Raw genomic sequence first — 24,545 nt, 5'->3', positions numbered from 1 at the left:
AAAGCCATGGGGCATTCATTGTCACGCTCACCCTTTGAGAAAGGAATTTTTTTGTTAAAGATTTTATTTATTTTTTTGAGAAAGAGAGCGCGTGCACGGGAGCATGCACGAGCAGAGGGGAGGAGGAGGGAGAGAGTGGCAGACAGAGGGGTATAAGCGGACTCCCTGCTGAGCAGGGCACCCCATGCGGGAATCGATCCCAGGACCCTGGGATCATGACCTGAGCCGAAGGCAGACACTTCACCGACTGAGCCACCCAGGCGCCCGAGAAAGGCACTGTTGCCTCAGTCTTAGAGGTGAGGGTTCTGAGGGTTAGGGAGACCACGTGACTTGTCAGAGGTTCCCCAAGCTGGTAAGCGATGGATTTAAGCTTCGGTGCCCCCTGCTGCTTATCCTGTGTGAGGGGCTGCCCTAGGGGCTGGGACAGATCCCCCCGGCCTCCCCAGCCTGCGCTCTTACCTTCGTCACTGATGTAGGCATCCCAGTCAAAGGTCGAGTTGCTGGCCCAGCTCTCATGGCTGTTCCACGTGTCGTTGCCGTTCCACGTGTCGTTGCCGTTCCACGTGTCGTTGCCGTTCCACGTGTCGTTGCCGTACCACGTGGTGTTGGTGTCATTGAAGGGCGGGGGCCAGCGCACGCACTTCTGCCGCAGGTTTCCCATGAAGAGCTGCAGCCCCACCAGTGCAAAGACACTCAGGCAGAAGACGGTGAGGATCATCACGTCCGACAGCTTTTTCACGGACTGGATCAGGGCCCCCACAATCGTCTTCAGCCCTGACCAGAGGGAGGGTGAGGGTAGGGGTTTCGCAGGGTGAGAGCTCCCTCTCCTATCCCCTCAAGCCTTTGCCTACACATCTCCTTCAAGGCTTGATATATGAGGGGCACCACTTCCCTGAAGCCTCCCCAAATGAGCCCACCCCTCTCCCATCTCATCCTTGATGTGGAGCCTTTGAATGGCCACAGAATCTCGGCCACTAGAAGAGTAAGCTATAAGGACTTTCCAGGTTGTTGCCTGACTTGTAGAGTAACACACAGGCCCACGGTGGAGTTGAATGTCACCAGGTCAACACTCCCAAACTGTGTTCTACACAACACTGATCTCCCCAGCTGTGCCCTTAAAAGAAGGGGTTCGATAAATGTTTGGGAAAGGCTCAGTTCTAGATTCCGCTCTTGGAGCATGACTGTAGATTAGCCTATCAAAGGCTCTGACAAGTCCTGCAGAAACAAACACACACTTTAATACCACATTTTCTTAACTTACTTGACAACAGAACCCTTTTTCTTATAATGCCTATTATAAGGACATAGCTCTGGACTGAGCTGGAGGAACAAGGAACAGCAGCTCTGGACTGAGCTGGAGATCTTATTGCAACCTGCCCCTTTGGACAGACAAAGGCATAGAAACTCTTAAAGACTTCCAGGGATGGATTCCCATCATTTATGGAAGAGCTGTAACTTTTTCTTTGGGCCTAATCAGAGTGTCTCTCCCTTCCATATCAGTTCATTTCCTTTCCTTTTTTTTTAAGGTTTTATTTATTTATTTGACAGAGGGAGACATAGTGAGAGAGGGAACACAAGCAGGGGGAGCGGGTGAGGGAGAATCAGGCTTCCCGCTGAGCAGGGAGCCCAATGTGGGGCTCGATCCCAGGACCCTGGGACCATGACCTGAGCCGAAGCAGACACTTAACTGACAGAGCCACCCAGGCACCCAGTTCATTTCCTTTTCTTATCCTGATGTGGAAAACAGGGGCTCAGCAGCTGCCTTATCAAAACCCTCCAAGCTGGGAGGATGCTGGAAGCGTGGTGTTGAGGACCGTGGCCTTCACTCGGTGGCCAGAGAGCAGTATGGCCTTCGGAAAGCACTTCCTCTCCCAGGGCCTGTCAGGGTGTCACCTTCCTCAGCCACAGTTTGAGGGCATTGGACTAGAGGAAAATTATGGTACTTTCTAGCACTCAGACCTAATCCCCCTCCTCCCAGGGTCCATCTCTTTTCAGACCGTCTTTCTCTCCTTTCGTGAACCTTGTCTGGTTTCTCCATGTGCTTTTTTGAGGACCTGGGTTTTCAGGATTCTATTTATTTCATGTTTCTCGCTGCATTACTTTGGAATTGCCCTGGCCTGATTGCTCAGTGGGTATGTGGCATGTTCCTTATTGAGCCCTCGGGGCCGGCACGTTCCATCACTCATTCCCTTTGTCTCTCCCTAGTGGAGTTCTCTGCTCTGCCCAGTCTGCTCATTTTATTTAACACACATCCATGCACATTTAATCCTCGTAACAGCCCAATGAGTGGGACTATTATTATGCACATTTTATAGAGGAGGAAACTGAGTCATAGGCAGGTTGAACCACTTGCCCGAAGTCCAAGTTAGGAAGTGGTGGAGATGAGACTTGAGCTCAAGAAGTCTGGCTCAGAGTCTGTGCTCTAACCACCTTGCTGTGCTGCCTCTCAGACGCCCATCCTCCAGCCTCCAGCCCCTGCTCCTCCCTGGCCATGGGGCACCCCCAACTGTGTCCAGGTTTTGGTGTGAGAGTGTTGTGACCCCGCGTCAGGCTCCTGGACCTGAGTGTCAGGTTCCAGGCCTGGGCATTGGTGGGGGGAGGCCTGCTGGCTCAGGCAGAGGGTCCCTGCACCTTCCCAGTACCTGGGATGACCGTGATGGTTTTCAGGGCCCGCAGCACCCGGAAGGTTCTCAGGGCTGAGATGTTGCCCAAGTCCACAAACTCCGTCAGGTACCTGGGCAGGGGGGTTGGGGTGAAGGCTGTGTCAGAGTCGGGAGTGGATGTGAGGGCAGAAATCACAGCTTCTCTAGGCCCGGAATGAGGATTGCTGAGGAATCCTTGTGGTTGGGGTAACCACAGGGGTTGGGGGGGAAGGTCAGGTCAGACCCCCCAAGGTTCCTCTTGGGTCCTGAGAGCTGGGGAAGACAGTGCAGGAGTTTTTCTGGGCGTGGGGGTGGCAAGGGTAGAGGCCTGTGGGATTGGGGTCCAGCCCTGTTGCCTGTGGCTGCACACGGCGTGTGGAGGCTCACGGAGGGGGCATCAGGAGAGCCTCCCCACCAGACCCCAGCAATGGCAGCTCGCCGCACACCTGCCCGTCACCCCCGCAGTCCGTCCCTCCCAGAGGGTCAGCCCACTCAGCTGCCCTCTTTGAGGCCTGGCACCCTTCCCTCACCCTCCTCCACCTCAGGATGCCCTCCAGGCCCTGCTCACGCCATGGTGATGACGCTGAAGTCCAGCCAGTTCCAGGGGTCCCGGAGGAATGTGAAGTTGTCAATGCAGAAGCCCCGGGCCAGCATCTTGATGAGGGACTCAAAGGTATAGATCCCCGTGAATGTGTACCTGGTCGGGAGAGTGTGCCCAGGGCCAGGGGTGGTGAGGATGGACCTCCCAGGAGGGAGGTCACAACAATGAAATATGCCGCCCGGGGGGTTGAGGATATTGGTGAGAGTGACAGTGTGCACCACCCTAGGGTCTTACGGTGTTGGTGGGGGGGACAGTTGCAGTGTGTGTCTTCCTGGAAGTGCCACTTGGGGCATCCTTGGGGTGCAGACCCCTGGGGTGGGCTGTGTCCCAGACCGGGGCGGGGTGGGGGGAGGGGGCCTCTGAGGAGACTTACTCCACGTGCTTGGACCAGGAAGGCGGGTTGCTCATGGTCATGAACACACAGTTGGTCAGGATGGTGATCATGATGAACATGCTGAACAGCGTCAGGGGGAGGGTCAAGGAAAGTGAGGGAGCAGGTGGGGAGGGGAGGTGGGCGGAGGGCCTCCTCGCCTACAGCACCTGGCTTTGCCCGCCCCTAACCCCTTCTTGCCCCTGCACTCGCCCCACTTGGGCAGGATATGAGTGGATGAGCACTTTGATGGCGCAGCGTCTGATGATGCTGAAGGGGCTCAGCATGTAGAGGGCGGGCGTAGCAGAGAAGCGGAAGATGGCCTTGCCCTTGTTAAGGACGATGAAGGTCTGTGGCAGAGAGAGTGCTGTGAGGTCTAGGGACAGGCAGACAGACGGATGATGGACAGGCAGGGAGAAGAAACCCTACCGGGTCCAGACCTTCTTGTCGCTGTAGTAGGGGTCCAGGTCCTCCAGGGGGATGCCGATGACCTCCGGTGGGGGGTCCCCGTAGATGAGGGGCAGGTTCTTGCCGGCCTCCAGGTCGCTGCGTGGCTTTCTTTCAGACTCCTCGATCTCCATCTGCTTGTTCCGCTGCTGCCGGGCCTCCTCCTCCTGCACCCGCCGCTCTATGGCTGCCAGGGACTCCCGGGTGAAGGGGCGCAGGCTCTCAGGGCCCAGAGGCACCAGGGTGGGCAGAGATGAGCTGGCCATTCTCGCATCCTGGGCTCGGCGGCTGGGAGGGAGGCGAGTCGCCGGGGTGGCTGCAGGGTGCCGCCCCCCGGGTGCTTGGCGGCTCCCCCGCCCTGGGCCTGCTGTCTGCTACTCACCTCCTGCCTGCCCCGGGGCCAGGCCGGGGTGGTCAGCACGCAAGGCCTGTCGGAACTGGGAGCTGTGCCTGCAGGGCCTGGGTGCTGGACACAAGAGCATCACCCCCCGGGCCTGCACCACACTCTCCCCAGCAGGGGGTTGGCTGCCCTTGGGACCCACAGCAAACCCACCAGGTCCTCTTCAGTGCTGGGGACTTGGGGCCAACGCCCCAGTGCCCTCCACCGCTTCCTGGGCCCAAGCTCCAGAACTGTGCGGCGTCGGCCTGTGGGGACAGAGAGAACCACAGCTGGCTACGCTCAAGCGGCCTGAGGCCGGCAGCGAGGCGGACAGGACTCGAAGGTGACAGTGCAGGCGGCCCCAAGGATGGCTCAAGATGAAGGGCCTGGTGGCAGCAGCCTAAAGCAGGAAGGGCAGGTGGATTTCGTCTTAAGGGCTGCTGTGGACTGCCTAGAACTGCGGGCAGACCCCATCGAGAAAGGAGAATGTAGCCAATCTGCCTGTATTTGCCATCCCTGGCCTGGAGGGAAGGGGAAAGAAAGATGTGGGGGGCGGGCCACCCTGTCCTGAGCCCTGGGGAAGCATGATGTTGGGCGAGGAGAGGGAAGAAGGAAGGGACCCAGGCTCTGCAGAGGGTCCCACCAGCTCCCTCCCACGGAACTTGTGGGATCTAACCCGTGCGCAAGCAGAGGGGCTGGAGCAAAAGGATGCAAGCTGTGTGTGTGCAGGGGGGAGGGTGGGGGCATGTCAGGAGAGCCTACAGATGCCACTGCGGAAGAGGAGGACACAAAGGCAAGGTCATGGGGACAAAGGCATGGGAGTTTCAATGGCGGGGCAGGGCTAGAGGTTCCAGGGACTGTTTCTGGCTGGTGGTCCCTGTGTGGACTGGGTGGATAAAGGCGCACCCACCCGGAGCTTCAGAGGCCTGTGAGAACAGTGTGGACTGTCCCTTGGCCTCTCCTGATGGCCCCGCTGCTGCCCAGCCCTCCTGAACCCATTCCCAGTGGAGGTGGTGGGTCACTTATCCGCAAGGCCCTGGGGAATGACCCACATCAGCAGGCAGGCACATGGGGACCACGGCAGCCCAGTCACCCGAGCCACTGCAAGGCCTGCCCGCACGGACACCCCAGAGCCAGCTCTCCACCAAAGGGGCTCAGGCAGACCCCGTCAGAGGCTCCCAGGGCTCCACGTGAGGGCGGCCCTTTCTCGGCGTGCAGCGTCCCTGCCCTGGCCAGCACGGCACTTCCCCGGGCTTGGTCAACAGGTGGGGAGGGCGGCCCAGGGAGAGGCCAGAGCCATTGGGCGGAGCCGGCCACGCCCCCCTGCCTGGCGGCCCAGCTGCTCCCTACCATCACCCAGGGAGTCGTGTTTCCACGGGGATGACTCTGCTCATCCCTGCTGAGCCCGTCCCTCAGCTGCTCCTCCGCCCCGTCGTGGGCGTGGGAGCGCGCGTGTGCGAGAGCATACATGTACACACACACACACACACACACCCCATCCTACCCTGCCGCTGGCCACACACCTTCCCGCCTTCATCCCATCCCCGGCCCCACAGACATGCCCATACACAAGATGGCCCTGCAGAGACCCCATGGCTGCTGGGCGCCCTCCCAGTTCACAGGCCTCGCTTGGCAACAATCCTCTGGCCTGATGCTGCCCACTCTGCCCTTCACGGGGCCCCAAGTGGGACGACGGAGAACCAGAGACAGTCTGGCTCCCCCCCAGCACTCGTGGAAGCTACACTGGCTGGAGTCCCTAGAGGCCCCCAGCGCACGAAGTCTTCAAAGCTCTAAGGTCAGCAGTAATTCATGCCCTGCTTGCACGAGGGTCTGTTGGTATCCGTCTCCCCCGCCAGACTCCACACAGCCTGGGGTTTGGGGTCATCACTGAATCTGGTGCCTGGCACGTTGGCACATGTCTGTTTAGAGATTGCTGCCTGGCCCCCGCCTCTTCCTTCCCCTGGGCTCTCCCCTCCCCCGGGCTCCAGACCCACAGACGGCACAGCGGCTGTGTGAACTCCTCCTGCTGAACCCAGCCGGCCCCAGGCAGACTCTGCATCTCCCCCTTCAAAATCTGCACTTCCTCCTAAATTCCTCTCCCACCCTCTTCACCGGCCTTGAAGCCCCTTCATGTCTGGCTGTCTTGTTATGAGAGGGAGAAAGTGCTGTCCCTGGCTAGGCCAGTTGAGGCATGGTTTTGGCTGGTGGTACACCTGGTCCATTCCCAGGTCCAGCACCCACAAGGCTCTCCATCCTTCAGGCTCTTGCTCCTTCATCGCCCCTCACCTGCTCTGTCCAGATCCCCCCCACCTGCCTCCCTACTTCCCACTGGGCTCCCCGGTAATCCACCATCCACATTTCTGAAATCACAAATCTGATCAAACCTGCGTTCTCCTTCAGTGGCTTCTTACTGCTTAGTAGCGTGTCCACACCCTTCCACCTGGCTCCCCAGGCTCGCCACGACCCCATCCCTACTTTATCACCCTCCCCTGCCCCGCACGTACCCACCCTCTGGCTGTGCCATCTCCATCCTCACAAATGGGCCAAGCTGTTTTACAACCCCCCCCCCCCACCCAGGCCTTTGCTTATGGTCTGCTTGCCTCCTGGGGCACCCCTCCTTTTTGTCACCCCAGAGAACTTTAATTTGTCTTTCTAGACTCAACCTACACAAGAACCACTACTTCCAGGAAGCCCTCCCTGGGCACCCTGGCTGAGTGGACTTCTCCTTTGTACCACCCAAGTACCTAATACTGAACAAAAGGGTTTTTGTGTGTGTGTGTGTGTGTTTTTTTTAAGATTTTAAGTAACTTTACCCCCAATGTGGGGCTCGAACTCACAACCCTGAGATCACAAATCGCACGCTCTACCAACTGAGCCAGCCAGATGCCCCATAAAAGGTTGTTGAATGAATGGATGAGTGAATGAATGAGAGGAGCCCTCCACCTTTGCCCCCTTTCTCCTGTAAGCACACCCTGAATCTAAATCATGACCAGAGACCACATCTCCTCTGATATCCCCTCTCCTCACTTCCTACCTCTCAGCTCACAGTCAAGTGCCCGTTGCTGTGATCCTTGGGCTTCTTCTGGCCTTCACCCCTTGTCCCTGCACTTTCTCCCTCTCCAACAGAACCCTCTGACTTGCCCAGCTCAAGTATAAGTGCCATCATCGCAATCCCTCCTCGAAAATACTCTCAACTCCGGCCTCCTCTCTCCTTCCATCGCACTCATCTGGGGAAACCGCAGCCCGCCCATCCCAGTTGTGCCGTTCCTGGGTCAGCCCCTGCGCGGCTGGATGCTGCTGGAACAAAGGCGGGGCCGGGCTGGGGTCACAGTTGACGTCGTGGTTACAAACACCACGTGTGCCCTCACTTTTGCCCTGGGGGTGCAGGTTTCTCTGGCGGCTTCACTTCTCCACTTGGTGACAAAACCATCCCATGCCTTCTCTTCTTTCCTCCAACCCCCCACACTCCTCCCTAGGGTGCTCCCAGCCAGTGACTTTGCCTCAGCCTTCAATAAGAACATAGCATCACACCCCATTTCACTGACAAAACCATCTTCGCTGCCCCCTGCCCCCGCCATCCTGCTAAACGGAAGACGGGGAATCACCAAAGGCCAGGCCTTCCACGTGGGCTCGGCCCCGACCCCTCTTGCCTTCCCAAGGATCTCATTCTCTAGTTATCGTCTCTCTACCACCGTGAACTTCTTCCTGTCTATGACCAGGCTCTCCTATCGTGATAATAATGGCGGTGGTGACAGAAACCGCCCTCCCAGCCTCACACCTCCCTTCATCTATTGCCCCATTTTTCTGTTTCCCTTCATGGAGAAACTTCTTAGAAAGTGTCTACACCAGCTGTCTTTACTTCCTTACCTTTTGTTCACTCTCCAGCCCATTCCAACCTGGCTTCCATCCCCCCACTCAACTGAAACGGCTTTTGTCAAGTCACTGGCACCCTCTCTGCTGCCAAGTCTGCCGAACACGTTTCTGTCTTCACCTCCCTCAACCTCTCAGAAGCATTCAACCCAGTTGGCCGCAGCCCCCTTCTGGAAAGGCTCTATTCGCTCAGCCTCCATGAGAGCACGTCCATGGTTTCCCTCCTACCTCTCTGGCTGCTTCTTCTCAATTTCTTTGCTTGTTCCTCTTTCTCTGCCCAATCTCTAAAGTTTCTCAGGGCTCAATCTGGGTCTGGATGGCATCATTCCTAGGACTGTAAATAGTGTTACAGGAATAGCATCACTTCTCCTTTGAACTCCAGACTGATGTATGCAATTGCCAACTGGACGACTCCATGTGGATAGCTAAGAGGTATCCCAACCTAAAGTATCTGCGATGAAGCATTTGCGCTCTTCAACTGGTCCAACCCATAGTCTTCCTCAACCCAGAAAATGTCCATCCATCCATCTGGTTGCTCCAGTCAAATATCAGGGTGCCTCCCTGAATGCTTTTTTCCCTCACCTTCTACATCCAGCCCATCCAAAGTTCCATTAATACCATCTCCAAAATATACATGACCTCCACCTTTTCCCCCTGGACCATATCACAATAATCTCTTGCAATAGCCTGTTTCCTGCTAACCGCTTTTGCCCTGCCCTCTGCAAATCCGTTCCATAGAGCAGCCAGTGATCTTTTAAAAACAAGAAACTAATCATGTTGTTTCTTCTGCTTAAATTTCTCCAGCAATTTCCTGTTGTGCTTAGAACAAAACCTAAATGTCTTACTGTGACCTACAAGGCCCAGGCGATCCAGTCCCTGCCTCCCTCTACACCCTTGTCTCCTGATTCCTCCCTGTTCCCTCTGCCCCAGGCCTGCTGACCTCCTTCCAGCTCCTGGACCACTGGGCTCATGCCTGCCTTTGGCCTTTATCTGGCCCTCTGCTCCCCTCCCTCTTCACCTGGCTCTTCCATCTCACCCCCCAGTCAAGGCTCAAATGTCTCTTCTCCAAGTGGCTTTCTCCTTCTTTACTCTCTATCAGTCCCCTGTGTTTTCCTTGACATCATATGTCATCATTGGTAATTACTTAAACAAGCAATTTGCCTAATTTATTTGTCTGTGTCCTCCACTAGACTGAAATGCCAAGAGGGCAGGAGCTGTCTGTCTAGCTCACTATAGCCAGTCCTAGGACTGAGCACACAGTAGGCACTCAATACGTGTTTGCTGAAAGAATGAGTGGAGAAAGACTTGGATACAGACCTTTCCAGGCATAAAATGGATTCCTATACATTTCATTCATCCATCCATCCATCCATCCATCCATCCATCCATCCATCCATCAATTCATCCATCCTGTTTATAAGCCAGAAGCTGAGCTAGCCCTGAATAGGACACAAAGATGCACCAGTTGGTCATCCTGCTTTCTGAGAGCTGGTGGTTGGGGGAAGGTGGACATGGGCACACGTAACTATGATATGAGGAGAAAGCGATGCTTGCCCTAAAGAGGGGAGGTCATTGTGCTACGGGAGTTCAGATGGATGAATGGCTACTTCCAGGTCAGAGAAGGAAAGACGTGGCTTTTCAGTTGGGCCTCAAAGGATGCTTAAGTTATAAACACAGAGAAATGGAGGGGAAGAACACTCCAGGGAGAGGGGGCAGCCAGAGCAAAGACAGAGGCAGGACATAGGGAGCTGCAGTTATGACAGTCTTTCTGGGGCACAGAATCTATTCAGGGATTTGGGGAAGGTGGGCTGGGGGCTGGCTGTAGCCCTGATTGGCAGGCCTGGGAGTCTGGACTTCACCCTGCAGCCTTGGAGAGCCCCTTGCAGGGGCAGTGGGTTGAGATAAGACCACAGTTAGCTGGCATGTATGTGCCTTCTGCCCACCCTTTCAATGTGTTTAGAATAGACAGGACAAGCTATATTGTTTGCAGTGGACACCAGTGGAGGAGTGAAAGGTTGTCGGGGATGTGTGCATGGTGGCTTCCTGGCAGGGACAAGCACAACAATGCCCCATATCATGGGTTAGGTGTCATGCTGGTACATCTCCACATGGCTCTTCCAGCTACAGCCTGGAGTAATGGGGGCCAACGTGACAGCGTGAGATCAGACTCTGGCCTCCACCCTCAGTCTGTTCTTCAGATGTGGCAACTGAGGCAAACTCTTCCCACTGAATTGAAGAATGTGGGAGTTGCTGGGACTCAAGAGATCAAGGAGTCCAACGCCCTCATTTCACAGATGGGGAACCTGAGGCCCAGAGAGGAGCAGCAACTCCCCCCAGATCATACATTTATTCATTCAACAAACATTTCTTGAGCATCTGCTCTGCGCTGGGCTCTGTTCTAGGAGCCACAATATAGCCCTGGCAAACCCCCTGTCCTCACTGAGCTTGCATTCCAGAGGGAGGAGGGAGATAATAAATAGGGAAGCAAATAAGATAATTTTAGAGAGTGATAAATGAGAGGCCATGCCAAGAATAAAACCCAGCTCCCTGAGCACCAGGGCCAGAGCCCATTTAGTAAGTGAGAAGCCCCAACGGAACCTGCATTGAAACGGAACTTTGGGGCGGAAGTGGTGAGTAAAGTCAGGCCATCTTGGGGGCCTGGAAGTGGTGAGCAGACAGAGATGAGGGTGGGGGAAGGAGGGTCAGGAGTCGGGGAGCCAGGCTGGGGCCAGCTGTCCATAGGCAGGGAGCCGAGAGTAAGGACGCTGGAGGGTGAGGCGGCTCCTCCCTGGAGCAGGTCCAGCCCAGCATTGTCTTTCTCTGTGGGGCTGCCAGATTGGAACACCCAATTCCAGACATAGTCTGACCACAGAGAGAGGCCTTTTCTCCCTGGCCTAGACACCCTTTGTATTCATTCATCCCAAGACAGTATTCACTCTTTCAGCAGCCTACTCATAAGATGAAATTTGCAATCACTCCTGGATCTTTTCCTCATGAACTATAGTCAAATTAGATCTTCCCTATCCTATAAATTGTGCAATTGATTTTTCCCTTTTAAATCCAGGTGGACCCCAAACAAAATATTAGCAAATCAAATCTAGCAGTGTATAAAAAGCAGTATAACTACAACCAAGTGGGATTTATCCCAAGTATGCAAGGCAGGTTCAACATTAGAAAATCAGTTAACATAATCCATCACATCAAAAGGTTAAAGAAGAAAAATCATATGATCATATCAAGGGATGCAGAAAAAGAATCTGACAAAATCCAATACCCATTCATGATAAAACAACAACAGTAACAACAACTCAGTAAACTAGGATTGGTAGAGAGCTTCCTCAGCCTGATAAAGAACATTTATAAAAAACCTACAGCTAACATAGTACTTAGTGATGAGAAACTAGAAGTTTTCCACTAAGATCAGGAACAAGGCAAGGATGTTGCCTCTTACCACTCCTTTCCAAAATCGTACTGGAAGTCCTAGCTAATGCAATAAGATAAGAAAAGGAAATAAAAGGTATACTGATTGGAAAGGAAGAAATAAAACTGTCTTTGTTCACAGATGACATGATTATCTATGTACAAAATCCGAAAGAATTGACCAAAAAAAAAAAAACAAAAACAAACCAAACTTGAAACTAATAATGGTTTTAGGATGCAAGGCTAATATAAATCCAGGTGTTGGACTTTACATTCTACAAGTTCCTCTTATTCATTGCACCTCTTCACTTCTAGTCTTTTGTGAAAGCCTGCTGGATCTTGATTTTTCCTCTCAGTTCAACACCCTCACAGCTAGGTGTCTGTGATCATGACTGTCCCAAATTATTGGCCAAACATGGCTCAGGATAGATGTCACTACCACCATCCCCCACCACCACATGCTTCTAGAGCCTTCTCTCCTAGGAAACCATGCTTTCAAAGACAGTCCTTTAAACATCCAGAAACCCACCTAACTGCACTTGCATGGGGCTGGAATCCTCCAAGAAATGCCAGCCATGCCATACCAGCCCGAGATATAAAAGCCACTTTGAGAAACTCTCCTGGAAGATTGAGAATGGATGTGACCTGTCCCTCGCAGCCTTCCTTGCTCACTCTAGGGCCCATCCCTCTGGACGCAGAGGTAGCTTTCTGGCCTTGCTCAGGCCCCAATCATCGGGCCTCTTGCCAACCAAGCATGCCATTCATCTGCAGCAGAGCTGCAGTCCAGGGTCAGGCTGTTTTGGTTCTCTGTGGATTGGAAGCAAGATTACTTCAGAGCTCCATGTGGCCAGTGGAGACCCCTCCTTAAGCTTCACCTGCAGTGGGGGCTCAGACTCAGAACTTTCTGGGAGACTGGAAGAGATCAAAGCTTTTCTATCCTGGCCAAAGACAGCACCGGGCATCCGGGTGGCCTACTTCCCAAATTCCTGCATTCCCATTGTGGCCCTGCTCCAAGAATGCAAAATGGATCCCCATGCCCCCTAGTTATAAATCTCAAGTCACAGCTTTTTCTCAGCTGGGGCAGTCTGGGGGTGGGGATGGGAAAGGGGTAGCTGTGTTGTTTCTCTGCCAGCACTTAGGGCTGAGGTGTTGGCAGACCAGGGCCCTGGAGGAAGTCACCCCGGGTGCCCTCCCCTCCTGATCTAACACTCTGCAGAGGAAATCTGCTCCAAGAGGTCTTGGAGGGAGGCCTAGAGCTGGGAGTGGAAACCTCCGGACATTCAGGAGCCCCAAGAGTTCCGGAAACAATCAGGGGCACATGAGGGGTGCTCCAGGGCGAGGGGTGGGCTAATGATGATCACGCTTTCCATATGGGGCTCACTGGACCAAAACATGCCTCCCCTTTTTTTAGGCACCTGAATCAACCAGCCTAATAATGTATCCGCCACAAGGGTTAAGTATGATAGTGGTGACCACATTTATTTTGTACTTACTGTATGCCAAGTTTGTTTTCTTGTTCAGGATATGTCAGCAGCCCCTCCCCCCACAATCAGATCCATTCTCTGCCAACCCCCAACGGCTCTCAAAAAACATCAGTTAGTTTTTGCCAACCTGCCTCCTCCTCTCAAACCTGACTCTTTGCCTTCACCCAGAGTGTTTCTCGTTGGCCTGGGGCCCGATGAAATAAAAAACCCACAAATGGGAAATAAATCCTCAAATGGGCTGTGTTTGGGTTTTGTGAACTGTGCCCCCTTCCTTCCAACCCCTCTCAGCTCATCTGTTGACGGCCCTGGAAGCCTTTTCTCCCTAGAAGCAAAGGCCCACGAGTGGCTTTCCCCTCCCAAGACTGAGCCTCAAATCAAAGGAATTCATCTTAAGATGTGGAATTCCGACCTCAGTCAGCATGGGGAAGAGTCTATTAGGAGAGAAGGAGGTTGGTTCCTCCGGCCCCCAAATTTCACCCCTTCACCCAGCATGCTGACATGCATAGGCCCTTGAGGCGGAGGCTGAAGAATTATTTCTTGAAGAAAGCAGTCATGGATATGTTCATTTGGTGCTTACTGAGTGCCTGGCACCGCTCCAGGCTCGGCCTCCCAGCTGACAAGCAGCAGAGGCAGGATTTGAATGCAGCTCTCTGAGGCAAATCCATGTGCCTACTCCTACAAACGCTGCCTCCCCCGCCAGCCCTCTGGGGGACTGGGCTGGCCTGACCCTCACCTCTCTGTCCTCTTCAAAAGGCAGACCAGGGTCCTTGGGCCAAACCCCTAAAACACACCAGCTGGGGTGGGAGTCTGGCAGGCCCTGGCAGGACTAGACTTGGGCCTCCTGGGGCCGTATGTGTTGAGAATCGTGGGAGTGGGGGTTACAAGTCAACAACTTGGTAAAGAGACTTTCTTTTATACCAGTCGACCCTCATGTACCCCCTAAGGCCCTCTGCAGCCCACTTGTACACACACACACACACACACACACACACATACACACTGCTTCTATGAGTCATTTCCCAGCTGCTCCAAAGGGTGGAGAGGCTGATTAGTTCCACGCAGGCCTGAGGCTTCCTGCCCTCTGCTAGCTCGGCTCTCTCTAAGGAGCCCCCAAGCATGACCACCAGGGTTCTATGGATGCCACCCCTCAAACTTGTGCATGCACACCCTCTCCTGTACACATCTGGGCCTGCCTTTGGGCAGATCCACCCCCTGCACACAGGGCTGCTTCCCCTGCCCTGCCTGTTCCTACCTCTAGTCTGCCCCGGGAGATACCTCTGCCTCTGTGCTCTTCTTATGGTCTCCCAGACCATGGCAGACAGGCTCTTTCCTGCCATGGGTCCACCAAGAAGGTGACAGGAAGTCTGTTCAAAACCCATCAGAGCCCACCTGGCTCCCCGTTTCCTCCATCAACCCCCAACCATCCAGGTAAGGTGGGCTTTGAGCCCTCCCCACGTGGGCCCCCCATGCCTGCCAGGTCCTGGGAGCTGGGGATCACCGTCACCAGCCCCAGGAAGAGTGGCCCTCTTACTGCCTATGGAGCCCCAGCCCCATCACCGGGAACCCACAAGGGAGGCTGGCGGACTCTTTCTGCCCCTTCAGCCAGCTGGGCCCTGCCACTACCTCCGAGAATTTCGCTCTACCCCAGAAACTGCTCCAGGGATGTTTTCCTACCAACAACCCCGGTAAAAGGTCTTTCTCCCCAACTAAGGCCAATCAAGAACTTACAAGCCTCAAAAGACACTGGGGTCACGAGCAGATCTTACTGAAATGAAAGCCGGAGGGACTCTGCTTGGCTTTTGGCGTCACTGTCCTCACAGCAAACATGTGTCAACCGTGGACCCTCGTGGAAGGGGTCTGCCATCCACTTTATACCAGGATCTCCCTCACCTGAGGGAGACCAGACAGGAAAAAAACATAGCCCTCCTCCCAGCTATGCAGGGTGCCCGGAGCTAGATAAGTTCGTCCTGCTTCCTGCCAGGCAGACCCTCCTTCTATAGCTCCTCTCCCTCCTTCCATCGCTTCCTCCCCCCTACCCCCACAAGATGAGCTCTTGATTTCAGAGTCACAGCCTGGTAAGAGGCACGATAATTAACTACTAGTTAACACTTACATAGAACTGACTACTTGCCAAGCATTGTTCTGGGCACCTCACATTCATGAGCTCTTTTAATCCTCCCCATGATCCTAGTATTATCACTCCATTTGACAGAGAAGGAGACTGAGGCACAGGGAAGGTAAGTCACTTGCTGGAGGTGATTTATATAGTAGACTGGGGCTGGAAACCCGGCCCTTGGGGCTCTCGAAAGAGCCCCTGGCACTTAAGGACTAAGCTATACCACCACTCAAGTCTACATGGACCATGTCCTTCTAGCACCTATCGGGCGGGGGGTGGGGGGTGGAGGGGGGACGGGGCAGGCAGAGTGGGGTCTGGTGACCATTGTGGTTCTGTACTTTGCATTTATGCTAGGGCTCCTGGCAGAGGGCAGCAAGGCCTGAGGGGAAGGGGCAGCCTGCCCTTCAAGGGGCACAGCTCTCTGCCACCCCCTCCCTGTCTGCTCCTTGAGCCCCTCCTGCTCCTCCCGCTGCCCCATCCCCCCAACGATGGCTGTTGACTGAAAACCTCCGGGAATAAAAATAGCTGTTGCTGACAAGGCAGAAGGGGGGCCAGAGCACATGAAAGGCCTGGGGCAGGGGTGGTGGAGGTAGAGGGAACCTGGGGTTCGCCCAGCCCCATAAGCACCTCCCAAAGGAGCCCCTGGGAACCATGGCCTGTCTCTGCTGCTGCAGAGCTGGGGACCCCTGCAGGAGGCCCAGCACCTGCCCCAGCCCTCGGGCTGCCCGCCCACGGGAACCCCCTGCCCCGCCCCCAAGTCTCAGAGGCGAACTCCGCCCCCCCACCCAGCCCGGCACCAGCATCAGCGCCCCTCACTAGCTGTGTGCCTCAGGCAAGTGACAGGACCCTCGGAGCCTGAACATTCCCTTAAGACGAGTCAAGGAACGGAAGGCTTGCACAACCTGGGTGTTGACGTCCCCTCCCTTCTCCCCACCTGCTCTCTGGGACCTCAGGCCTCAGATTTTTCATTTCCGGTCAATGCATCTCTCTCCTGTCACCTGGAAAGAGCCTTTCCGCTCCTCTCGGTAAGGTCCAATCCCTTGTCTCCTCTCTGGCTGTGCCTGGCCCTGGGAGACTTCTCTGAACTCCATCCCCAGCTGGACTCCCCCCTACCCTGTCCCTGCCACTCTCTACACTTTTCTCTGTCCTGTGGGCCAGAATTGCCTCCGAAGGCAGGGACCTTGTCAGGACCACCCCCATTGTCTGGCCAGGAGATGTGTGCTTTCAGCATTGAACTCAGGGCTTCCCAGTGGCCTGGGCCCGGCGGTGGGACCCAGAAGCCCTGGCGAGGGAAGCCATAGGCAGGCCTTGACGCTCAGGCCAGCCTAGAGCTGGGAAGATGATTCTGAGTCCTGAGCCCCCACATCAGGCAAGTTCCCAACCAGAAATGACAAGCAGAGCCAGGCTAGAACAGGGGCACCTAGGAAGGGCCCTTAATTATCTTTCCAAAGCCCACTAAAAATCTCAGCCGATCCCCTGAGAGATGCCTGGGATGGACACAGGAGTGGGCCCTCGGGTTATGTCTGGGACCCTGCATCGCCCGCACAGATGATGTGGCTCCAAAGACGTGTGTGTTAACCATAACGGTCCACAACACTGCCACGCAGCGTGAGGCCGCCAGCCACGGCCAGGGGACTGGGGACGGCCCAGAAGAATCTGGAGGGTCCTGGGAGAACCAGTCCTCTTCCTGTGCCCCCCGACTACCACCCCTGGGGTCTCCTTAGCTCAGCTCAGGGCCCTGAGGGGCAGTCACAGCCTTGGTCACAGACGAATGACAATAGTGCTCACCATTGGCTCTTCCCTACCTCTCCGTCAGCCCCTTCCCCTCTCCAGACTAGCCAGACTGGCCCCAAACTGGCCTGGAGCTACTCTCCTCAAGCCGGCTCCTCCATCGAGGCTAAACTCAAGGGCCTTCAAGGCTGCTTCGGGCTCTGCCCATCCCAGGCTCTGGGGTGATTTCTTTCCAGGCCGGTCCCCCGCTGCAGGTGGTATGGGTGGGAGGGGACATGTTTAGTGTCCACCTGGAGGGCCCCCTCCCCACCCTGGGGCAGTGTGAGCCCTCTCAGCCGGGCCCTGTGCCCCGGGCAGGGGGAGGGGCCGCAAGACAGGGTACTTCACCGCTCGGAGTGGGAAGGCGCCCAGGCCCTCTGTGCCACACCAGTGCCTTCCTGGAAAGCCTCAGAAGCCCCCATCCCACCCTCAGGGCCCTCTAGATGGGGACTCCCCAATCTTTTGAACAAATGCCTTCCTCTGATCAGCAGCATCACACTCCTCCCAAACCCCGTCTCCTACCTCCGCTCAGACCTTTCGGCTTCTCGCCCTAGCCGCTGCCCGACCCCCCCCCCCACCCGCCCCCAGCCCCCGGCCCCGGGGACCCGGCTCTGCCAGCAGGGAGGGGGTGGGGGGCTGCGCTCTGCCCTGGCACCGCGCTCCCGGCCGCACACCCTGGCCCGAGTCCCCTCCTGAAGCCCCCAGCGGCCCCTCAGGGCCCTGGGCCCATCTTCTGCCCCTCGGGCCAGGCTTTCTGCCTTCCCCACTCATCCAGGAAAGGAGCCCGGCCTTGCCACAAGCTGCCCGGGGAGAGGCCAGGGCGGTGGGCAGAGCCTGGGCCGTGCAGCCTGAGATGTGTCCTCTGCTGGCATCTGGAAGATTCCTGTTTCAGCAGAGCAAAGGAGCCGCCGCCACCCCCCACCCGGCCTCCCGCCGCTCTCCTCCCCCCACAGCCCTGCCTTCCGAGAGAGCCGAGCCACGGAGCCACGGAACAGGCTGAGCGGCCCCTGGGAACGGGCTTCTGGCTCCTCTGCTCTCCTCTCCTGAAGACACTTAGCCCCGTCCCGTCCCCGGGGTCACCCTGCGCTCGCCTGGAGCCGAGCCTTCGCCACCGGGCCATTGGTGACCAGGGCGAGGACCCTTGCTGGGGGCAAAGACGGCCAGCCAGGGGCACCGAGGGCAGCTGATGGGGGGGGCCCCCCGCACGAGGCGAGTTTGGGGACGGGGCGGGTCAAGGCACAAGGAGCTCGGCGCGGCCCGGGCAGAGCAGGGCCCGGTGTGGGCAGGAGGACAGCGGTGCCCGGAGCGAAGCGCTGGCTTCCTTGAAGCCAGGCTGGGCCTGGGGCCAGGGTGCCCTGCTCCTCGGGGTGGCCGGCCCTCGGGGCGCCGGCCGGGGCGGGGGTGCGGTACTCACTGCCGGACAGGAGCGGAGTGCTTGCGGCCGAGCCTGGAGCGCCGTGCCCACCTCGGGCTGGGGCTGGGACTCTGGGGGACTTGGCCGGGGGGCCGGCCGGCGGGGACAGCTGCTGCCGCTGATGTCACAGGGTCATGAGTGAAACCTGAGGACTGGGCCAATCTTCAGGTGGGAGCCTGGGCCGCGCTTCCCTCACCGGGTGTGCTCGGCCCCGGCCCGGGACCGCGGGGCTGGGGGCGCCGCCGGCACGCACGCTCCTGCTCACGCGCACGCGCAGCGGGGCACACGGAGGAGCCCTTTCACGTGGGCCCTGTCCCGCCCTCGAGGAGCTTCGCAGGCTCGTTCTCCACGCAGTGTCCTTTCACACTCAGCCCCGGGAAAGCCCCGGCGGCACGTGCCAGCTCGCACACTCACACTCGCTCCCGTGCACACTCGCGGACGCGTCTCCCCACGAATGCCGCGCTCACACATGCTCAGCCACACACATAAGTCACCCTGCAGACACCCACACACACCCTCCCACTGTGTGTTACCCCCGTGCCCACGCACGCTCATTGCTCACGCAAACACGCTCCCGCACTCCCATCAGGCTCGTGCGTACACTTGTATTATCATATACACATAGTCGTAGCTACTGTCCTGCCCAGGTGAGCGCGAACGCCACGTATCCCGGACGCTAGAGTTTTATCACACGCATGTCTGTGTGTGCACACACCCATTCCCACGGGCACGCTCAGGCATTCACGCGTGTCCACGCACGTTCCTTATATCTGTACCGTTGCCTGAGTCTGCGTCCACGTTCCTGTTCCCACATGCACAGGGCCACCTGCGCGTACCTACGGTCACGGGATTTTCATGAAGTGTATGCCTGCCTGCACACACCCAACTGTCAGGGGACAACACAGAAGTCTCAAGAGTCATTTCTCCACCACCGCTTCCCCCCCAACCCCCACCACCATCCCACTGGCTAGACATCTGTCCCTCAGAGCTTGGGGAGGGGAGAGTGGGCTGCGGGGGGGGGGGGGGAAGGATGAGGTGGGTTTAGCCCCCGCCCCCCCTCCATTCAGGGGCTGTGATGACCCCTAGTGGAGCTGTTGGGAAATGACCCATCTCCCAGCTCGCCCACCACGCTTGCCACAGGCAGCCAAGAGAACCCTGGGCTGAGTCCAGAGTCACGGTGCCCCAGAGCTCCCTGCGGTGCTCCCCGCAGTGTCCCATGCCCGTCCCTGACGCCGTCTTTTCTGGTAGCCAGAGCTCCAGCTGAGCTGAGCCCAGGACAGGGCGGCCTTTGTGAGGGGCCCGGGGAGGTCTGGGGAGTGGTCACCCTCAGGCTGAGGCTGGATGGCATCTCTCCTCCCAGCGACCCTCGGTGGACCCAGTCTCAGTCTTGTCGAGTGCCTCCTCGGGGGCCAGGCTTGGCTGTGGTCTGAGAAGTTTCTGCTCTGCCTGCAACTGCCCACAGCTCACCCCAGGGGAGTCACTTCACACCCTCAGAGGTGGGTCTCCCAAACCTACAGGTGTGAAGCTGGTGTTCTCTGTGCACCGTTCTTATGCTGCTTGGCTCACACACCTTTCTGACACACACTTTCCGTATAGTTTTACTGCTGATGTGATCCAGGTATCTGCACACCTCTGTCTCTTCTGTATAAGGAGCTGCTGCTTCTAGCTCTCAGAGGGAAAGCACACATTTTGTGTCTGCCTTCCCAAGCTGTCTCCCTGGAACTGTTCCCCGGGGCCCCTGTCACCACCGAAGGCCCTGCTGTGGCTCCAGTTTGCTTTGCTGCTGGTTACTGTCCCCTTGGTAGCTCACTCCTCCCTGTCTGGGAGCACCGGAGGAGGGAGGTGGGCAGGCAGCCGTCATTCCCATTTATGGTCTCTACCCGGGCACTGCCTAGAGCTCTATGGGGTAAGAATTTCTTTAATGAGGGGTTGAAGTAATTGAAGGGAATGGTAACATATGAAGGGGGCGGAGGGCTGTTGCATTCGGTTGTCTGGGTTGTACACTGTACAACTCTGGGCACCGTCACCTTTGTAATCATTATAGATTTGTGTATTTGAGATGATAATTGTGTAGCAGATGGTAGCAAACTGTCTAGAGGACAGGGCTAATTTTTCTAATTTGCACAAGGTGTCATTGGGATTAGGAATAAGGCTGATTGGAAAACCAAAGCTGTATGGGAAATATGACCTTTTCCCACAGCCCAAGGGGAAGGAATGCCTCCCTCTCTTGATGCCAATATTCCTCCTTCCTTTGGGGAAACTGCTCCTTCCCTACCCCAAATATGTCATTCTGGCCTGGCTGCTGATTCCCGCCCCCCCCCCCCACCTTGGCCATGGAAATGGCCATGTCACCCAGGCCTGGCCAATGCTCTTGGCCACAGTGGTTGGTCCCAAAGCTGGATATGTGGCGCAAGTGGGGTCAATCATAGTCCTTCCTGGGGGTTTATGTATATCCATACAAAAGAAAGATAATCTCTCTCTCCTCAGATTCTCTGAGTTTGTGTAGAGTAACTGAGGTAAGTCTGAAGCTGCCTGAGGTGTGTCTCCCACCAAGTGGAAGCGTCTGTCTGTAGGACGAGGGAATGAGAATACCACTCACAGGTGGGGGGGATGAGAGGGGGACCTGAAGGCCCTGCTTGACCCCTGCGTCAGTGGGACTACAGAGAAGCCCCATCACCGTCCTCCCCCATCACATGAACCAAAAAGCATCCCTTTTCCTTAGTTTAGGGTGAGTTTCAGTTGCCCCCAGACACAAGAATTCTGCAGAATAGAACCACCTTTCAGAGAATCCCACCCTGACCCGCTGGAACTGGCCTTGTCGTACCTTGTCCTGGCCACCACCCACCGCTCCTCACCCCCACCTGGGCCTCAGTTTCCTTCCTGAGCCATTCACTCAGGGGGACTTCCTGGGAGCTTCGGCAGGTGCTCCCCCATGGTTGGCGGCACCCCGATTCCAGGGAGTGGGGGAGGGGAGGGGCTCAGGGCTCCATACCACAGCTCTATTCTGGTGGCGGTGGGGGGGGGGACCTTGAAACTGAGTCCCCACCACCGTGCATCCCACTGGTGCCATCTACCCTTTGTAAGTCCCCAGAGTACCACCAGGGTCCTGTCAGGCAAAACCACACACACACCTCACAAGGAGAACCGTGATTTGGAGAAACAGCACAGTCAGAGCCTCCAAGCAGAAAAATGGAATTTCTTTACTGTGGTATTTTCAAGGCCTTCCAAACATAGCCAGTCGGTCATGTAACTACCTCCTTCCAATTAGTGTCTCGTTAGGACCTGGGCCCAAGAAAAGGGCCTGCTGTCGGGTCATCTGTCTCTGCTCAGCACTTCCTATCTGTACCAAGAAGAAACACTGAAATTTCCACCCGAGTTCTTTTCTTTTCTCTCCATTCCCATCTGAGGAGGAGAGGAAGGAGCTCATTTTTCGTGGGGTTTTTTTTAATGACTGCACACTCTTCCTTTGAGTGACTTGCCTTCGGTTACACAACCATTCCCTTCTTAGAGGACCCTGGGTGTGTTCAATTTTCAACCCTTAAAAATAACACTGTGATGAACACACTTGAGGAGAAATCCTTTGCGGTGTTTAGCTTATTCCCAGAAATAGATTTACCGAGGTAACAGGGAGGACTTTTAACATATATCGCTGTGGGACACCCAGAAACAAACGAAAAACCTGGTAAAACAAAACAAAACAAAAAAAACAAAGATGCAAAACCAGAGTCCTCACGGAGACAACATGAAAAGGAAATAGGTGGAGTGTTCAGTGCCTCACAGAAAATAATAGGGGGCCAGGCAAGTGGCCGGAAAGTCACCTCCTCCACTGTGGGACTAATGTTAGATCTTCTATAAGCAAAAGAGCCCCGGCAGATAAGCGCGTGCAGTTTTTCCATTCTTCAAAGGGCAAATGCTTTAGTTTCCTTCAACAAGGAACTCTGCTTGCACACAGAAGCCAGGCAGTTTTTACCTTGGCCCTGTCTTCCAAAACACATGTGGGCTCAACGTGCGGTCTTATATCGGACGTAGTGAAGTAATCACCAATCCCTGTCTGTTTTCCACAGCCGCCTCCAACCTGCTCTGGGCTGCTTTTATTTATTTATTTTTACTTTTTTTTTTTTTTTTAATTTTCTTTATTTGAGGGGGCGGAGAGAGAGTGCACAAGCTGGGGGAGGGGCAGCGGGAGAAGGAGAAACCCACTCCCTGCCACCCCCACCCCCACCACGGATCCCAGGACCCTGGGATCATGACCTGAGCCGAAGGCAGATGCTTAACCGCTTAACTGCTTAACCAACTGAGCCCCCCAGGCGCACCCCTCTGGGCAGCTTTTAGAAGGAGGAGGGCGGCGGCCTCCTACTGGCCTCCCTGCCTCCAGCTTTGCCTCAGGTTAATCCATTGACTATTATACTCCCAGATGAATTTTCTTCAGGGTCTGTTTCAGTATTTTACTTCATCAAACACAAATTTATCATAGAGCTATTAGAATTGTGTTTTCCAGGAGTTTTTAGCAGCCTGGGGGCAGACACGGAGAGAATGGGAGGCTGGTGTTTAGTTTGGATTTCCCCAAAAGCAGAGCCTGAGACAAGGATTTGGGAGCAAGTATTTTATTTGGAAGGAGATCCCAGGAAGCACTCACTGTGAAGGATTGGAGAAATGACAGAGAAAAGAAAAGAGCCAGTAAAGTGTGTATTCGGTTGGTAAGTAGGTTATAACTGGGACACATAGGAGTGTTGAGAGACTCTGGGGAGGATTCTCCCAGAGTTGTCCTACTGAGGCCAGCGGGCTCTACCATCAACTCCTGTCCCTTAAATGCATCAGGGTTGCTTCTGGGATGACTTCTGGCCTGCCTCACCTGTGGCCAGAAAATGTCCCCAACTGGAGACACTGTAGGTGAGTGCAGGAACCAACTGTATACCATTGGGAGGATACATCCCCATCAGACATTTGTTCTTCCTAATTCTGGTTGACATACACAAAGATGTAAGGAACAAGATTTATCTTCCTAAAACATGGCCGTGCACACGTCACCCCCCTATTTCTCTCCTGCTCGGAACTCACCAAGAGCTCTCCATTACCCACGTGGCACAGCCTAAATTCCATGATCGGGCCTGCAAGTCTGACCTGTTCCTGCCTGGGCTGTTAGAACTTCTCTCAGCCCAGACCCGCCACTACAGTTGGACAATGTGACCACTGGGTCATTACAGGCCCTGTCGGTGCCTGCCCCTATGCCTTTGTTTGGGCTGTGTCCCCAGCCTGGGTTGCCCCTTTTCTCCCACACTGCTTGGCCCCATCCCAAGGTCTTCCACTTCAGAACTCTATCCCTCAGTGATCAACTCATCCCTTTTTATGACCCCTTCTTCTAGGTCTCACCCCACAGGGAGCCTTGTATTTTTGCTCTCTTCCCATGGGTACATTTTCACTTCCCAACAATGCTGGGACCAGCAAGAATACACCACTGTGTCTCCAGTGTTCAGAAGGGCGCCTTGCACACACAGGCACCTCCTTGGTCAAGGTTTGGGTGATGGTAAACACAAGGACTGGTTTCGCCCCTCTTTTTTTTTTTTTTTTTTTAAGATTTTGTTTATTTATTTGACAGAGAGAGACACAGCGAGAGCAGGAACACAAGCAGGGGGAGTGGGAGAGGGAGAAGCAGGCTTCCCGCTGAGCAGGGAGCCTGACTCAGGGCTCAATCCCAGGACCCTGGGATCATGACCTGAGCCGGAGGCAGACGCTTAACGACTGAGCCACCCAGGCGCCCCTGGTTTTGCCCCTCTTACTGCAATGAGGGTGCAGACGGAAAGACGCACCTCTGTGCTCATCCCACTCCCCCCCAGGGACTGTCACCACATTGCCCGATGTCAGCTGGTTGATGGCCACTGAAGCTATAAGACTCACAGCTAATGCTCAGCCCGCAGGCCCCTCCCAGGGACTAAGGCACAAAAGAGGAGGTGGGAATGGTCTTTGTGGTTCTAGATACCAGGACTGCCAGGAAGAGGAGCTGAACAGAAGTAGAGGGTGGGGGAAGGGCAACT

At 55.7% G+C, this 24,545-nt stretch overlaps 1 protein-coding gene across 1 annotated transcript in view; it reads right to left on the bottom strand.

Annotated features, from left to right (window-relative positions):
* SCN4A (sodium voltage-gated channel alpha subunit 4) overlaps positions 1-18,727 on the bottom strand; it is a 43,055-nt gene extending 24,328 nt beyond the window's left edge. The window contains exons 1-7 of the mRNA XM_081804718.1: positions 18,514-18,727; positions 4,054-4,705; positions 3,846-3,963; positions 3,617-3,707; positions 3,211-3,339; positions 2,643-2,734; positions 460-774 (exon numbers count right to left, since the gene is read on the bottom strand). Of these exons, the coding sequence (XP_081660844.1) occupies positions 460-774; positions 2,643-2,734; positions 3,211-3,339; positions 3,617-3,707; positions 3,846-3,963; positions 4,054-4,326 (1,018 nt within the window). The 5' untranslated portion in view covers positions 4,327-4,705; positions 18,514-18,727. The remainder of the gene's footprint in view (positions 1-459; positions 775-2,642; positions 2,735-3,210; positions 3,340-3,616; positions 3,708-3,845; positions 3,964-4,053; positions 4,706-18,513) is intronic.
* Positions 18,728-24,545: the final 5,818 nt, after the last annotated feature.

This window comes from Leptonychotes weddellii, chromosome 15, assembly GCF_054177405.1.
Source record: "Leptonychotes weddellii isolate Sample4059 chromosome 15, ASM5417740v2, whole genome shotgun sequence".
NCBI classification, from domain to species: Eukaryota; Metazoa; Chordata; class Mammalia; order Carnivora; family Phocidae; genus Leptonychotes; species Leptonychotes weddellii.
Note: the sequence above shows the minus strand (reverse complement) of the source record. Positions and strands in the feature narration are given on the sequence as shown.